At 34.7% G+C, this 17,175-nt stretch overlaps 1 protein-coding gene across 1 annotated transcript in view; it reads left to right on the top strand.

The window, feature by feature from the left end:
• Vps13b (vacuolar protein sorting 13 homolog B (yeast)) overlaps positions 1-17,175 on the top strand; it is a 548,051-nt gene that overhangs the window by 25,644 nt on the left and 505,232 nt on the right. The window contains exons 5-7 of the mRNA XM_013012393.1: positions 6,225-6,392; positions 10,708-10,889; positions 15,362-15,536. Coding sequence (XP_012867847.1) covers positions 6,225-6,392; positions 10,708-10,889; positions 15,362-15,536 — 525 coding nt within the window. The remainder of the gene's footprint in view (positions 1-6,224; positions 6,393-10,707; positions 10,890-15,361; positions 15,537-17,175) is intronic.

Below are 17,175 nucleotides of genomic sequence, written 5' to 3'. Positions count from 1 at the left end.
ATGTTAATCTTTCCAATCCAGGAGCATGGGAGGTTTTGCCATTTTTTTAGTTCTGTGTTGATTTCCTTTTTCAAGATTTTAAAGTTTTCATCATAGAGATGAGTACATTTCTTATCAAGCATTGTAGCCTCCTCCTTAGAGAAATCAGTCTTTATATATGTCATACATTCTTGAAAATCAGTGAGAAAAAGTATAGATTGACATTAAAATTGTCATAAAATTGTAAGGTATTCATATACCTGCTGAAGCCCATTCATAGATTCCAGCTAGCTCACAAAAATAATCCAGCCCACTTTTGTGAATGAAAAAAAAGGAAAGTCAGATATTTTGGTATATAAAAGAAGACATTATTACATTAGCAGTCCATTTTCAGATACTTGTGGAGTAGACCTAGATTATTACATTACTAATCATAAACTCAGGGAGTATCTGAGTAAGAATTGGTCAGTGCTCTTAGAGCTGTTTGATAAGTTCTTGTAGCTAGCTTAGAAACAAGTTATTATGAGGGATTGTAGAGGTAGTATATAATTTATTCCATTGATAAGTCCCTATAACATAGTTTGGCTTTGCACTTTAATAAGGAAACATCCATAGTCTACAGAACTAGTTCTTTTTCAGATGCTTTTTAAAATTTTGACAAATTGATTTATACATCCCAATTTCTAGGTCAGTTTTATAATGAAACTGAGGAACAAATCTTAAAAATTGATGAAAAATCCACACATAGTGTCAATGGTTATTATGTTTGTTATTTTGCATTATATATTTTCAGACTTATCCTTCACTTTGCTTGAAAGATGAGATTCATGAACTCTTAAGACCTCTTAACTTTTTACAAGTTCTCTAATGATTCAGGTTTTTCAATAATGAGAAAACAAATATTCATGTTTACTGAGTTTTTAGAATCTTTTTTTTTTTACATCCAGGTTAAAAACATGGACTAATATGTTTTATTGGGCTAGAAACTTTATTTTTAAAATTTCTTTTGGAAATCATTGAGTGTTTTTCAACATTTACTTATAAAAGTTTATTTAAACTTAATTATTGCTTATATATTAATTTTATAGTATATGAGAATTGGCACTCTAAAAGCTGCTAATACTTTCCCTTTATTTGCATCTATTGAGAATGAGTGAAGTTTGTGTCTTTGTGTCTTTGTGTGTGTGTGTGTGTGTGTGTGTGTGTGTGTTTGTGTGTATGTGTGTATGTGTCTGTGTGTGGTGTTAGGATTCAGTCCTGGGTCTTGGTACATGTTAAGCAAGTACTCTATCACTTAGCTACATCTTCAATTGAGAGGAGATGATTTTTTCAAACATGTTATGGTAGCAAACCTTTAGTACAAAACAAAAAAAGTTGTTTTTGATTTTTGTCCAGTGAAAGTTCTGATTCAAAGAATACATATCTGTGATTATTTCTTGAAGTAGCTAAAGGTTTAGTTGCCTTTTAATTAGCTTTTATAGTGGAAAATGCTTTCTAGTAAAGTGAAAAGTTTTATCTTTTTTTTCTTTTATTTAAATTAATATAAGTATGCTGGTACAAGGGCTTGAAATCAGGGCCCGGGTATTGTTTCTCAGCATTTTTGTTCATGACTCTATCACTTGAGCCACAATTCTACAGCTTTTTGCTGGTTAACTGTATATTAGAGTAACAGAGACTTTTCTGCCTTTGAATGGCAATCTTCAAATCTTGGCCTCCTTAGTAGCTATGTTTGTTGTCTTTTAAAATATTGTTTACATTTAATTATTTTCATTTATATTTTCTGTTGTTTCTCAGTCAGATATACATATCTCCTTTATGTAAGAAACTTGAGAGGTTATAAAGTATTCTGTATGATATCAAAAGACAAATTTGAGTGATTCTAAGCAAGCCATGGAGATAAAGAATGTTCATCTATTACTTTTGTTGTTTTAAGATTTTAAAAGCCATTGTTTTTAGTTTGCTTTATATTTCCCTTGTTTAATTTTTTTATTTTTAATTTTTTTTTGTGAAAATACTGTACAGAGGGATTATAATAACATGGGCAAGATAATGAGTACATTTCTTATCAAGCATTGTAGCCTCCTCCTTTGTTTCTCCTTCCTATCCCTTCCCATTCATCCCCCCCCCCACCTAATCCTCCTCCTCCCTGGTTTGATTTTTTTCATCAAATCTTTCATTCTGTACTTTTTTCTGACGTACGCACATACATGTATATATATAATTAAATATAAATATAAATAAATATATATATATATACATATATATATACATATTTGTGCCAGTACTGGAACTTGAACTTTGAGCCTTACAACTTTAGCCACATCTCCACTTACAGCTTTTTGCTGATTAATTGGTAGTGTGTATCTCAATTTGTTTGCCTGGGCTGGCTTCAGACCTTGATTCACAGATCTTAGCCTACTGAGTAGCTAGGATTATAGGAATGAGCTACCAGTGTCTGGCTGTTATTTTTTTTCTTTTAAATATTCTGATATATGATGTAATCAGCATATACTAACATTGCTGCATTTAAGCCTTTTAATTTATTAATTAAGTTTTTGAGCCATGTTCTCACTGTGTAGTCACAGCCGGCTTCAAGCACACAATTCTTCCTTCCTATCCTTTCAAGTAGCTGGGATTATAGGTGTGGAGCACTGTGCTTATTTATTAAAAAAAAAATAAAGCTTGAGTTCAGGCATAGTGTGTTTCCTACTTAGGAAGCAGAGATTGGAAGATTTCTGGCCAGCCCAGTTCCAGTCTACCCCAGCCAAAAAAATTAATGAGACTACCTCAACCAATGGCTTGGTGCCATGTATGTGCTAGTATCCAGCTAACTAGAGAAGCACAAAGGCTGCATGTGTTGGTACATATCTGTCAACTTCAAAGGATGCACAGGAAAGTGGATTACAGATTAGGCTGTCTTGGTCAGAAACCAAGACAAAAACTGGGTGAGAGGAATTGCTAAAGTGATAGAGCACCTGCTTGGAAGCTTCAGATGCTGAGTTTAATCTCCAGTACCATCCCCCAAAAGAAAAAAAAATGTTTCTAAAATGGAAAAATAAAGTATTTGATTAGGATAATTATTATATGGATCTAGTATTAGGTTTTTAATTTTTTTGTTTTTTGTTTTGTCGGTCATGGGGCTTGAACTCTGGGCTTGGGTGCTGTCCCTCTGCTCTTCAGCTCAAGGTGAACGCTGTACCGCTTGAGCCACAGTGCCACTTCCGGTTTTCTAGTGGTTTTATTGGAGTTAAGAGTCTCACGGACTTTCCTGCCCAGATTACAGGCGTGAGCCACCATTCCCGGCTCTTAATTTTTTTTTTTTTTGCACTTATTCCAGGACTTAGAGTCTTTCATTCTCTCAACTTTCTTCTTCTTCTTCTTTTTTTGTGATGAGACTTTTATTTTTTTATTTTATTTTATTTGTGAAGATACTGTACAGAGGGGTTACAGTTACATGGGCAGGATAATGCGTACATTTCTTACCAAGCATTGCAGCCTCCTCCTTTTGTTTACCCTTCACATCCCTTCCTAGCCTCCCCCCTCCCCCCCAATCCCAATCTTTCTCCTTCCCCCCCCCCCCCCCCCCCACCAACGTTGTAAAGCTCGTTTTGGACATGACAACTTGTACTTCTCATTGTTGCAACAGGTCCACCTGTATCTTTAAACAACTGGTTTTTCCCCATGTCCTCCTCAAGTTATACTGACATCAAATATAGTGAAAGCAGGGGTTATACTGTGGGGGAGGGACATACAAAGCAACAAAGAGATAATCTTATAAGTGCATTAGAAACACATGCATGAAAGAAAAAAACATTAAGATACATATCTAAGGGTTCATTTTCCTGACATCACATTATCTGACCTTTTCTGCTTGACTCATACATATACTAGATATTGCAAATAAGGGAAACCATGGGACCTATGTTTCTTTGGGCCTGGCTTACTTCACTTAATATAATTTTTTCCAAGTTTTTCCATTTCCTAACAAATGGGGCAATGTCATTCTTTCTGATGGAGGCATAGAATTCCATTGTGTATATATACCACATTTTCTTGATCCATTCACCTACTGAGGGGCATCTGGGTTGGTTCCATATCTTAGCTATGGTAAATAATGCTGCAATAAACATAGTTGTGCTGGTAGCTTTAGTGTGGTCTTGTTTGTAAACCTTTGGGTAAATGCCCAAAAGTGGGATTGCTGGGTCATAGGGGAGCTCTATGTGAAGTCTTTTGAGGAACCTCCATACTGCTTTCCAAAGTGGTTGAACAAGTTTACATTCCCACCAACAATGAAGTAAGGTTCCTTTCTGTCCACATCCCCTCCAGCATCTGTTGTTGTTAGAGTTCTTGATTTTTGCCTTCTAACTGGGGTGAGGTGATATCTCAGTGTTGTTTTGATTTGCATTTCTTTTATGGCTAGGGATGTTGAACATTTCTTCATGTGTTTATTGGCCATCCTTCTTTCTTCTTCAGAGAAGTTTCTCTTTAAGTCTTTCGCCCGCTTGTTTATTGGGCAGTTGTTTCTTTGAGGATTTGTTGTTGGGGGGTTTAATTTTTTGAGTTCCAAGTATATTTTAGATATGAGACCCTTGTCTGTTGTATGGCTAGTAAAGATCTTCTCCCAATCCGTGGGCTTTCTATTGATCTTGCTAGCTATGTCATTTGCCCTGCAGAAGCTCTGCAACTTTATGCAATCCCATTTGTCCAACCTTTCTTTGATTTGTTGTGTTTCCGGGTCTCTATTCAAAAAATTTCGGCCTGAGCCAAGGAGACCTAGGGTTTGATGAGACTTTTAGTACACATAGTATTGACTTCTGGTGACCTTAATGATGCCTAAATTAACCAAAGTTCACAGGAGGCTTTTCCTGTTTCACTAGCATAAGAAGGACAGCATAGCCGGCCTTTTCCAGGTCAGGCTGGGTAAGATTTACAAATCTAATATTACAGAAAGAATGCCAAATCAATCCAAATCAATCTTTCACCAGCTATGAGCTGCATGTGATGGAATCAAGCAGTAGTCCAGTCTACTTTTACCATGGTAGAAGTAGTCAGGATAGTCTAGGCAGGAGTGAGGCCATCTTTCAGGTTGGAAGAGACAGACTCCATCTAGACTTCATGTAGACTGGCTGGCACTGAACTACAAATCCAAACTGAACAAACTTCAGGTATCTCAGACCATTTAAGCCAAATAACTTGATTACAATGCTAGATAACAAGTTTACGCAGACAAAGACATACATACATAAGCGTGCACACACATACATATTGTGCACATTAAGTTTTACAGCATGCAAAAATGAATAATGGCTGTAGGCTCTTGGAATTCCAGCAGAAAGATGATATTATTTTACCCAATATTTTAGAACCACATGGTCATTGCTAGAACAGGCAACAGCAAACAAAAAAGGCAAAACTCAAAACCTAAAGTTTTTGACAACAATATGTTTAGACACCTTTGGTAACAAAGCACATTAGATGGTTTGGCCTCAGTTTCCAGGGTCAGAGTAGAGAGAGAAGTGGTGTGGATGTGTATGTGAAGGCCAGCAATAATATTGGTGAAAAGTCTTACATGGCATCTTATGGCAGTTCAGTTTGTGGAAATGGGGGTTGTTAGGAATGGAAAAAAGTGGAATTGTGCCATTCCTGACACAAAAACCCCTCCAGGTCATGATAACATATGTAAGGTAAATTATTAAATAGGTAGGTTTAATTATGTAGCCAATGGAGAGAGCGCCACACGATATTCAGGCAGGAAAAGAAGTTTATTTACTAAACTGTACTCCTGGTGGAGAAGTGCATGACCAAAGGCAGCTCTCAACTTTTTTACTCATGTCTGGTACTCTGTCACTTGAGCCTTTCCTCCAGATCAGCATTTTTCTGGTTAATTGCAGATGGGGTCATACCGACTTTTCTTTCTGGGCTGCCCTTAAACTGTGATTTTCCAGTCTTCTGAGTAGTAAGGATTGAAAGCATGAACCTTGTGTAGTATAATGGTATTAAATAACTATGGTATTTATGGTTTCTTTTAGTAAATAATAATAGAGCTTCCTGGTAAAGGATTTGTTTGGCTACTTATTTATTGTGTTACTTTGACAAGTTACAAAAAATAATCTGAACTTTGGTTTCTTCTGTAAAGTCTACTAAATAATGCCCACCTTTCACATATACTAAGTTCAATAGTGTTTTTAAAAATAATTATTGGTAAACTTGTGGCTAATTGAAGTCTTTTTTTTTCTGTTTTATAGGGTATGTACAGAGTCTGATTAGACGAGTTGTAAATAATGTAAACATTGTTATAAATAATCTCATACTAAAGTATGTTGAAGATGATATTGTTCTTTCAGTCAACATTACTTCTGCAGAATGTTATACAGTGGGTGAATTATGGGATCGTGCTTTCATGGATATTTCTGGTAAGTAAATATCAAGAAAATAGTATATATTTTTCCATAAATAAAATGATTCCTTTGATTTCTTAATGTTTTTTTTTGGTGGGAGAGGCCTTTGGTCTTTTGGTAAATCTAATAGCTGTAAGTCTTCTGCATGAGAAACATGTATATATACAAAATTTAGCATATACTTCCTGAAGGTTAATAGAACCCTAGGTTAAGTAACCACAGACTTAAAAAAATTAATTTTTATCTTAAAATAGTTGTACAAAATAGATACCATTTAACAAAGCAGTTTATGAATACAATGCATCTTGATCAGTGTCACCCATTTCGGTATCTCCCCTGCCCTCCTATTCACCCCTTTCCTAACTTTTCTTAGTTTGTAGTATATACAATGAATTCATTTTTTTTTTTTTGCCAGTCATGGGACCTAAACTCTGGGCCTGGGCATTGTCCCTCAGCTCTTCAGCTCAAGGCTAGTATTCTACCACTTTGGGCCACAACGCCAGCTTTTTCTGCTTATGTGGTGCTGAGGAATCGAACCCAGGGCCTCATGCATGCAAGGCAAGCACTGTATGACAGAGCCACTTTCCCAGCCCTTTTTTTTGTCAGTTGTGGAGCCTGAACTTTTGGCCTGGGTATTGTCCCTCAGCTCTTCAGCTCAAGGCTAGTGCTCTACCACTTGAACCACAGTACCACTTACGGCTTTTTCTGCTAATGTGTTGCTGAGGAATTGAACCCAGGGCCTCATACATACAAGGCAAGCACTCTACCACTGAGCCACCTTCCCAGCCCATACAATGAATCCTTTTTTTTTTGCCTCCTGAGTAGCTAGGATTACAGGCGTGACCCACCTGGGCCCAGCTTTCTCATTTGTTTTTAATGCAACATTTTATATTTACAAAGGAATGTAACATACTTGTTACAAAATAGTTGAGTACCTCTTGTCTGAATAACTGCAGTGTTAACAACTAATACCAACCCATGTGATTTCTCTAATCTATTTTCTTGCCTCCTCCTTGATTTAAACATTGGATTAGATCTAATTACTCATGCTTAAAAAAGTTCTGTAAAAAAAGAATAAAGTACTGCTACATAGTAAAATGTAGATAATTGACTAAATTTTAAAAAGATAGTTGCTGTTTCTTTTAGTATTTAAGGAAAATACTTTTAAAGATTAATAATTTTTTTCCCACTGAAAGAATTTTCTGGGGCGGGGGAGGATGGGATGGGAAGGGGAAACAAAGGAGGAGGCTACAATGCTTGATAAGAAATGTACTCATTATCTTGCCAATGTAATTGTAACCCCTCTGTACAGTATTTTCACAATAAAAAAAGAAAACATTGTAAAAAATGTTCTGATTTGTAATCAGATATGTATTGGGTAACTAGATTGTGCCTTGAAAGAATAATTATTTAGAATATTCTTGAAATATGATCACATTCCTTTAACATAATGGGTAAGAACATACTCTCTTCAGTAAGGTGACCAGAGTTTAAATTATACTTCTGCTCTTTAAAAACGGTGTAACATTTGACCAACTGCTTACCTTTACCTTCACTTTGTTTTAGATTTCACACTAAAAATATTAGAAATACTTATTAAGAATAAAAAAGGCTATTGTTTTTGTTTTTGGCTACTGGTGCTTGAACTGTGGGCCTATGTGCTGTCCTTTAACTTCTTTTGCTCTACCATTTGAGTCACATCACCAGTTCTGGCTTTTTCTGAGTAGTTTATTGAAAATAAGAGTCTCATGGACTTTCTTTCCTGAGCTGGCTTCAAACTACAATTCTCAGATTCAACCTCCTGAGTAGATAGGAATACCGGCGTGAGCCACCTACGCCTGGCTGTTTTTATATCTTTTTTTTTTTTTTTTTTAAAACCAGGGTCACAGATGAGGGATAAGAGTTAGCATGTAAGAGGAAACAACAATATTAATTAAGATTGGGAAGAAAACATCTAGAAGAAATTACTTACTGTAATTTCTTAAATTTGTTTACATGTGCATATGTCACAAATATTGTTTTTTAAATCAATCAACATTAGGGATTTATCTGCTAATAAAACAATTATTTCAACATACGCATGTTCTTGATGTTTTTTCTTCTTAAAAATATAAATGAAAGAACATTAAAAGATTGAATTTATTAAAGATGACAGGGTATACTTAGAAATAGCATAGAATGGATTAAAACATGTTTTACTGGTTTACAGAGTTCTTGGCCATAGCATGTACATAATTGTAACTTCAAAAACACTGGCCAGAAAGGCAAGTGTCAGTGGGTCACAACTATAATCCTTGCTTCTTGGTAGTCTGAGATGGTTGAAGTTGTGGTTTGAAGCCAGCCTCAGCAGGAACCATTTGATCTCGATGAAGAGCTAGATATACTTGTTCTCATAGCTACCAAGAAATCTAAGGTAGTTATATGGGGCACAGACTTGTCCTGGGCTCAAGTGAAACCCTATCTCAAAAATAATGAGTACCAATTGTCTGGAGGCATGCTCAAGCTGTAATAGTACCTGCCTCATTATAGCAACCCCCTCACTCCACACTCCTTTAAAACCAAAAACCAAAAACCAAACTAAATTAAACCAAACCAAATCAAACCAAAGTGAAAACAAAAGATAGGGACACAAGTGTTTTTTTTCTTTCTTGCTGTTGTTTCTAATGTATTTATAAGGTACCATGTGATTTTTTTTGTTGCTTTGTATATTCCTCCCTCATGGTATAGCCCTATTTTCACTGTATTTGATGTCCGCATAATTTGGGGAGGGGAAGGAAAAAAACAAAATGTTTAAATAGGGATACAGGTTGACCCATTGTAACAATGAGATGTACAAAACACTTTTGAAAAACGAACTTTACAATTTTGGCAGGGTTTGGGGGATGGGTGTGTGTGGGGAGGTGTAGTATAGGTGGGAGGGAAGGAATGGTAGGGGAAAAACAGTGGAGGAGGCAACAATGCTTGATAAGAAATGTACTCATTACCTTGCTCATGTAACTGTAACTCCTATGTACAGTATTTTCACAATAAAAAACTTGTAAAAAAATTTGGTTACCACTCAGCCTGTTGGTAGATGCTTGTAGTTCCAGCACTTCGGAAGCAGAGGCAGAAAAATGACAAGTTGACTGCCAGCTTGAGCTAAACAGTGAGACCTTATCTTAAAGGCATACACACACAGACACACACACACGCACGCACGCATGCACGCACGCACGCATGCATGCATGCACGCACGCACGCACGCACGCACGCACGCACACGCCGGCCAAATAGATTTTGATCTGATATTTACTAGGAATTGTTAGGAAGAATTACTTACATACTTAAGGTTTTCTTTTATAATTTGTTTTCTTACCACTAATTACCTTATTTTTGTTCCTGTTATTGGTAATTTCTTCATTATTTTCATAGTAGTGTTGTCCCCTAGAACTTCCTGTGATACTGGGAAGGTTTTATATTTTCACTGGCTAATTTGTAGCATTAGGTACATATGGAGACTAAGCACTCAAAATGTGGCTAATGCAACCAAGTACCTGATTTTTTGTGTATATATCACTTTAAATAGCACTGAATGACTATTGCCACTGTATTGGACAGATCAAATTTAGAGTAATGTAAAATTTTTAGTGTAGTGACATTATTTATTATATAAACATTTATTTATTATGTGTTATATAAAGTTATTTTTTTTTTTTTGGTATTGGTCCTGAGGCTTCAACTTAGGGCCTAGGCACTGTATCTGAGCTGTTTTTGTTCATGGCTAGTGCTCCACAGCTCCATTTCCAGTTTTTTGGTGGTCAATTGGAGATTACCATTTCATGTACTTAACCTGCTCAGTCTTACTTTGAACCATGATTCATTGATTTCAGCCTTCTGAATAGTTAGGCTTATAGGTATGAGCCACTGGCAACCAACTTTTAAGTTATTTTTAATGTGAACTCTTATTATTTTATCATCTTCTTGAAGGAAATCACTAGTAAATTTTTTAATACATTTTGCCTTATAGTTGACTTGCAAATTGGAGGCCTCTTTGATTCACCATATATAAAAATGAGGACAGTTGTGAATGTTTAATAAGATTATAGGTTTAAGAATAAGGTTTAAGGGAAGTAAAACATAAGTTCTTTGCATACAATCTGACATTTATTAACTGTTCTATGAATCTTACTTTCTGCTATGATTTTTTGTTACTACCTATAGTAATAAGTTACTGTTTTTAGTACTTATAGTAGTAAATTTTTTACAACTTTTTTTGTTACTACTTATAGCAATAAATATTAGTTTATTATTTTTTCTGATTTTCCTTAAAATGTTTTTCTTTTCTTTTTAGCAACTGATCTGGTGCTGAGAAAGGTTATCAATTTTTCTGATTGTACAGTTTGTCTTGATAAACGAAATGCCAGTGGTAAAATAGAATTTTACCAGGATCCTTTATTATATAAATGTTCCTTCAGAACTCGCCTGCATTTCACATATGATAACCTAAATTCCAAGATGCCATCTATTATTAAAGTAAGTGTTCATATTTCTAGCAGTTAAGTTGCATGTATTTGTTTTGTTTATTGGCTCTGTGTATACTACTAATAAAAAAAATGGAAGAAATTAACCTCATGAATATATGTTATTTATTTTTATAAAAGTTTTAAGTGCATTTATATTTTAGACTGCGTATATAATGTGGTCCAATATAGATATTTTGTGTAGATGTTTAATAATGGTGTTTGTCTTTTCATGTAGAGTTATTAAACAGTAGCGTAATGCCCTGGATCAGTCTCCTATACCCTTATAAAATATTTCTATATGCTCGGTGAACTGAGTATCAGTAATTTGTGTTTGGATCCTTATAAATTGTTCAGCATGATAACTGATTATTTTTCTTAGATAACTATCACTTTGATGTACTATTCTAATATGTTAGCTTATTAGTTTCAGAAGTATTAGCTTTGGAAATCTGACACAGTTGCTTATGTCTGTAACTTATCTGATAGAAAGACTGACACATGAAGCTTGTGAGTTTTTAGGCCAGCCTGGGTTATACAGTGAAGGTCAGTTGTGAAACACATACATACACACACTTTTAGTTCTTGATTGATTGTCTCAAAATATAATAAACTTTTATAGTATTTGAGTTTTCTAAGATATGTCTTTTGATGGATGTGAAAATTTACTGTTTTCTAAGTTAGTGGTTTATATTTCTTAATAAGTATAGCTTTTTTTTTTTTTTTTGGTTGGTCGTGGGGCTTGAACTTGGCTTGGGCGCTGTCCCTGCTTCTCTTCAGCTCAAGGTGAGCGCTCCACTGCTTGAGTCACAGCGCCACTTCTAGTTTTCAAGTGGTTTATTGGAGATAAGAGTCTCAAGGACTTTCCTGCCTGGGGTGGCTTTGAACCATGATCCTCAGATCTCAGCCTCCTGAATAGCTAGGATTATAGGCATGAGCCACTGGCGCCCGGCTTAATACGTATAATTTTATGGAAGCATAAATACTATCATCTTTTGTTTTTAACAGTTTTCATAGTATTATCTTCTTGAATGAACTTCTGTAGTGAGTTTTCATGTGGAATACGTTTTTGTTATTGAATTATTTGCTTCTGACTATGAAATTCTCTTATAGAAGGGCTGCCTCATATCTGCCAGTGGTATTTTGTCTTGAGTACATTAAGTTAGTTTAATATTAAAATATTAAAATCAGTTTTTTTGGGGGGGGTCCAGTCGTGGGGCCTGAACTCTGGGCCTGGGCTCTGTTCCCTCAGCTCTTCAGCTCAAGGCTAGTGTTCTACCACTTGAGCAACAGCACCACTTCCGGCTTCTTTTTCTGCTTATGTGGTGCTGAGGAATTGAACCCAGAGCATGCAAGGCAAGCACTCTACCACTGAGCCACCTTCCCAGCCCCAAAATCAGTTATTTTCACATTATATTTTATTAAAATACTTTTTGGTGCCTTGTTATACTTTATATTTGTATGTAAAGTCCACTTGTTTTGTTCTTGGTAGTACTTAGTTTTCTGTATTTTACTTTTACCTGCTACTGATATATAATGCATACTTGTTTGTTTAAATCTATTGTTTTTTCCCTTTACTTTTGAGTGGATTTCTTTGGCAAAGCCTGGAAGAGTATTGACATGTAATAATATACTGTTTTAGGAAAATGAGCTTATTTTCTTAGGCTTGGCTCTGCTATAAGGTTGGGCATTGTGAATATAAATTTGTATATTTATGTGCATGTATATATATGTAAACATACAGATTTAATATGCACATGAAAACATAAACATATATATATATCACTATATATATGTGTGGTTATATTTACATACATGTATACATGAATGAGGCAGAGTCTTGCTGATTGACCAAGGTTGGTCTTGGTTTATGATCACTCTCAACCTCTCCATTACAGGCATGTTTTACATTATAAAAACATGTTTTATTTTGTTTGTGTGTTGGTGTATCGAGACATGGATACTCTGTTGCTCAGACTGGCCTTGAACAAGTGATGCAATCTATTTCAGCATGGAAAAATATATAGTGCCAATTCAATGATCTATTTTAGGATTTGACTAAATTAGAAGTTAGTCTAAAAACAAATGAACTTGAAAAAAAATTGCTGTTGGTACAAACATATAAACAACTCTGTATTCTCAAAATTGATCAGCCATGATATTTCATTGTGAAAAATGTCAACATAAAGAAGGTGGTTGTTCTATGGTTTTTGGCTCTTGTAATTATTACATATAAGATGCATTGTGTTTTGCTCAACCAATATCTATTTTTAAATTTTTTTGAAATATACTGTAATACAAGATTTGCCCTTTTAAGTTAGGCTTATCATTGTTCTAATCCTAGTTCTAGAAAATATGTGTTAAATGTGGTTAATCTCCTTGATAACCTTACATAAGCTTTCTCAAAATGCTCTAGATACTTTATTATTTCTTAAGCTTTTCACATATGTTTAAGTGTTTTTTGAATTTAATGACATTTTTGAGATGCAGATCATATGGGTACATAACATATTCCTGATATTTAAAATATCCTTGGCATGTTTTTTTTTTTCCAGGAAATGAAAATATGCACTTAAAACTCTGGCCACATCTCACATGAATTACTTAGGAAGTATTTTCCTCTTGTAAATTTCTTATTAAGCAGTTTAAACTCCAGTACAGCCTATTTCAAAATTGTTCCAAGAAAGATTTTAGCTATAATATACACCCATGAATAGTAATGGGGCTGCTTATACACTGACTAGCTTTAAATATGATATTTTAAAATTGCCAGCCTTTTGATCAAAAGAAATAACTAATATTTATTAGTTAGACTTTTAAAAATACATTGTTCACTTGCCATTTGATTATTGAAATGTCCATTCTGGCTCTTTTTCCATTTGTCTGCTGAGGCTTAACCTTTTTTAATTGTCTTGAAAAACCCTTTTAATGAGCATGTTAAGGATAGGTTCATATCACTGGTTTTGCTCAGAACTGCTTATCACAGATGCTGTTGGTGGAATAAAGTATTTAAAAAGATGTAACAGAGCTTAAACTACCTGTGGTGGCATCTACCTGTAATTCTAGCATTGAGGAGTCTCAAGCAGGATAATTATGAGTATTAGGCCAGCTTAGGCTACTTTCAAAGACCCTGTCAGAAAAGACAAAGTCCCAAAGCTTAGCTACTACTCCATACTCCTTTTACTCACATTTTCTTACCTCTACATAGTTTATTCAAAGTATGACTTTTAAGTCAGTTAATGAAACTTGTGGTTGTTTTATTTTCCTTTCACATATACATCTTTCTTCCCTTGATAATATAAATTTTTTTTGCCTTAAGCCCTAAAAATACGATTACCATTATTTCTTTTTCATGTTTCATAGAAACTCAAATACCAGTTAGTCAAAATAAACCTTCTAAGAAAGTTGACTTTATGGCTTAATTGGTTTTATTCCATGTTTATATAACAGCAGGAAGCCATTACATTGAAGCTGTGTTTATACTCCATGATGTCTCTTGCTTAACGAAAACTTTGGATGCAGTATATTCTATTTGGTAGTAATTAAATCTTATTTTTTAAAAACTGATTCTTAGTGTGAATTTTGTTACATTTAAATCTATTTAAAATTTGTCTGAAGAATTGTTGAAAATACATTTTATTTGATTTTATATTCTTTTTTATTGTAAAAATGTACAGAGGGGTTACAGTTACATGAGTAGGGTAATGAGTACATTTCATAGTAAGCATTGTTACCTCCTCCTTTATTTTCCCCCTACCATCACTTCCCTCCCTACATCCCCTACTCTTCCTGCCTTCCAGTCTCCCTAACCCCCACCTGGACGTTGTAAAGTTCATTTTCAGTATAGTGTCCTGTACATGTCGTCACAATGGGTCAGCCTGAATCCCCATTTAAGCATTCTGCAATATCCCTTGCCCTTCCCAAATTACAAAAATACATATACAAGGTGCGGAGCACCAGCATCATGATTTTATATTTTTGAAAACAACACTTTTATTATTTCTGTGCTCATGAGTTATAGCCTTTTATAATTTTAGGATGCATTATATTGTTTTAAGTTAACAAAATTGGTAAGAATGATCAAACTTTTACTAACATGACATCATTAAACTTTATTACTAGATTTGATATATCATGTGTATTTATATTGTGAGGTAGAAATGCTATTGTATTCTTTAGTAATTGGTTATATATTTTTTCTAGAATAATTATCTGGGGAATCTAATATGAATATATCTTCTAAGTATTCTATTTGTGTCTGTAATTTGACTTTTTCTAATTTTTATCTAATGTTTATTGATACAGTAAAATTTACTCAATTTGTAAGATTATAGCATAGATATTATTTTGACTTAATTATGACAAATGTTTGGGGCATCAGTGCTTTCTGATACTTTATATTAAGACTTTTAAAATTTATGTACTTATCTAAAAAGATTCCTATAAGATGTTTTTTGTTGGTGTTTTTGTTTCTCCAATATACAGATTCATACTTTAGTAGAGAGTTTAAAACTTTCTATCACAGATCAACAGCTGCCTATGTTTATCCGTATAATGCAGCTTGGGATTGCTCTTTACTATGGAGAAATAGGCAATTTTAGGGATTGTGAAACGGAGGACCCTACCTGTCACAGTAAAGACATGTTAGGAAACATTACAGGTAAGTATAACAAAAACTTAATTTGGAACTGTTGCTCGTACAAAGTTCTTACAAATACAGTAGACTGAATTATATGCTTTATGAATATGTTAAAATGTATTTTGTTGTTTGCTACTAGTTCAGTGTAACAGGTTAAAGTAAGGAAAAATAGAGGAGAGAGAAGCATTTCCTGTTTCCCATGCAAGTAAAGAAGGTTAAGGACTCAAAATGGTAGCTCCTCTTGCCTGTAGCTTTTATACTTTGTGTACTGGCAGTACACTGGTCTAAGTCTTCTAGCAATCCCCAAGCATTGTTTGGGGATGGCTGTGAGCATTACCTAAAAGATAGGGAAAATGAGTGAGTTTTAGAGCTTCCTTTTGCCAGACCTTTTATCTTTCTGTCTCTACTCTTTTATGAAGAATTTTGTGGTTTTTACCATTTCAAAGGAGAAGGCAGAATTAGGTCCCCTCTTTAGTCTCCCTGGTTTTGTAAATTGGCATCTAAAAAGAGGTATGGTAGGAGGGGAGCTTGTTTTTTCAGTTTACTTCCTTGTTTCAGCTTCCAAGTCTACTCCTTTTGCTATTGGTTAAAAATATTGTTAATTTCTTTGTCTCCTCATCTACCTGTCTTACTTCAGTAGCATCATTTGACCCTTTCCGGCCCTCCCCCCTCCCCCCAAATAGTTCTACTTGTTTACATTCCCATCAAGGAATGATTGCTCCAGTTGCTCTGTATCTTTATAAAAGCAGTACTTTCCCGATGGTTTTTTTTTTCTGCATTCTGATGAATGTATTGTGGTGTCTTTGTATGTGTGTTGTGGGGGTGGGTGTGGGTTGAATTCTATTCCTGAGCTTTTGTGCTCAAGACTAAGGATCTACCACTTGAACCACAGAGCTTTTTACTGATTAACTGGAGATAAGACTTTCCTGCTTGGGCTAACTTTGAACCATGATCATCAGATCTCAGCCTCCTAATTAGCTAGATTTACAGGTGTTATCCACTGGCACCCAGCTGGTGTCTGGTATCTGGTTAACTGGCATATTTATATTTTTTAAATATCTGAAAAAACAGATGTTTGTGGCTCTTATTTCTTCAAAGAAGCAGTTGTTCCCCTTGTCCCCTCGCTCTCCCCACTTCTTCTTCTTTTTTGTCAGTACTAGTACTTGCTGTATAGGCTGGCACTCTATCATTTGAGCCATGCCTCTAGCCTGACTTTTTGCTAATTAACTGGACATGGAGTCTTTCAGATATTTCTGTTTGGACTGGCATCTAGCTTCAATCCTTCATATCTGTTTTCTGAGTAGCTAGGATTATGAGCATGAGTCACTATTCCTGGCAACCTTCTATTTTAATTAGTTAGACAAGAGCAAAATTACTCTTTCAAAATATTAGCTTTATTTTTGTGTGGCAGGATTTTTTTTAGGTTAAAAAATAATGAAATGTTAAAGAAATAGCTTATTCTTTGTACTTATTAAACATTTAAAGTTATGTACTGCATAATATTAACTCTAACCCACAGGAACAGATTGACAGCGTATAATATATAGAGCTGGAGAATGATAATTCTAAACTATTTCCACCAATTTCAACAAATTGATGTATGATTTATTAATATCTTTATTAGAAAGTATATGTAAAAAAAACATTTTAAAGAATTTTA

Source organism: Dipodomys ordii, unplaced genomic scaffold (assembly GCF_000151885.1).
Source record: "Dipodomys ordii isolate 6190 unplaced genomic scaffold, Dord_2.0 Scaffold17, whole genome shotgun sequence".
In the NCBI taxonomy this organism is placed as follows: Eukaryota; Metazoa; Chordata; class Mammalia; order Rodentia; family Heteromyidae; genus Dipodomys; species Dipodomys ordii.
The sequence above is the reverse complement of the archived record's forward strand: the minus strand, read 5'-3'. Positions and strand labels throughout refer to the sequence as shown.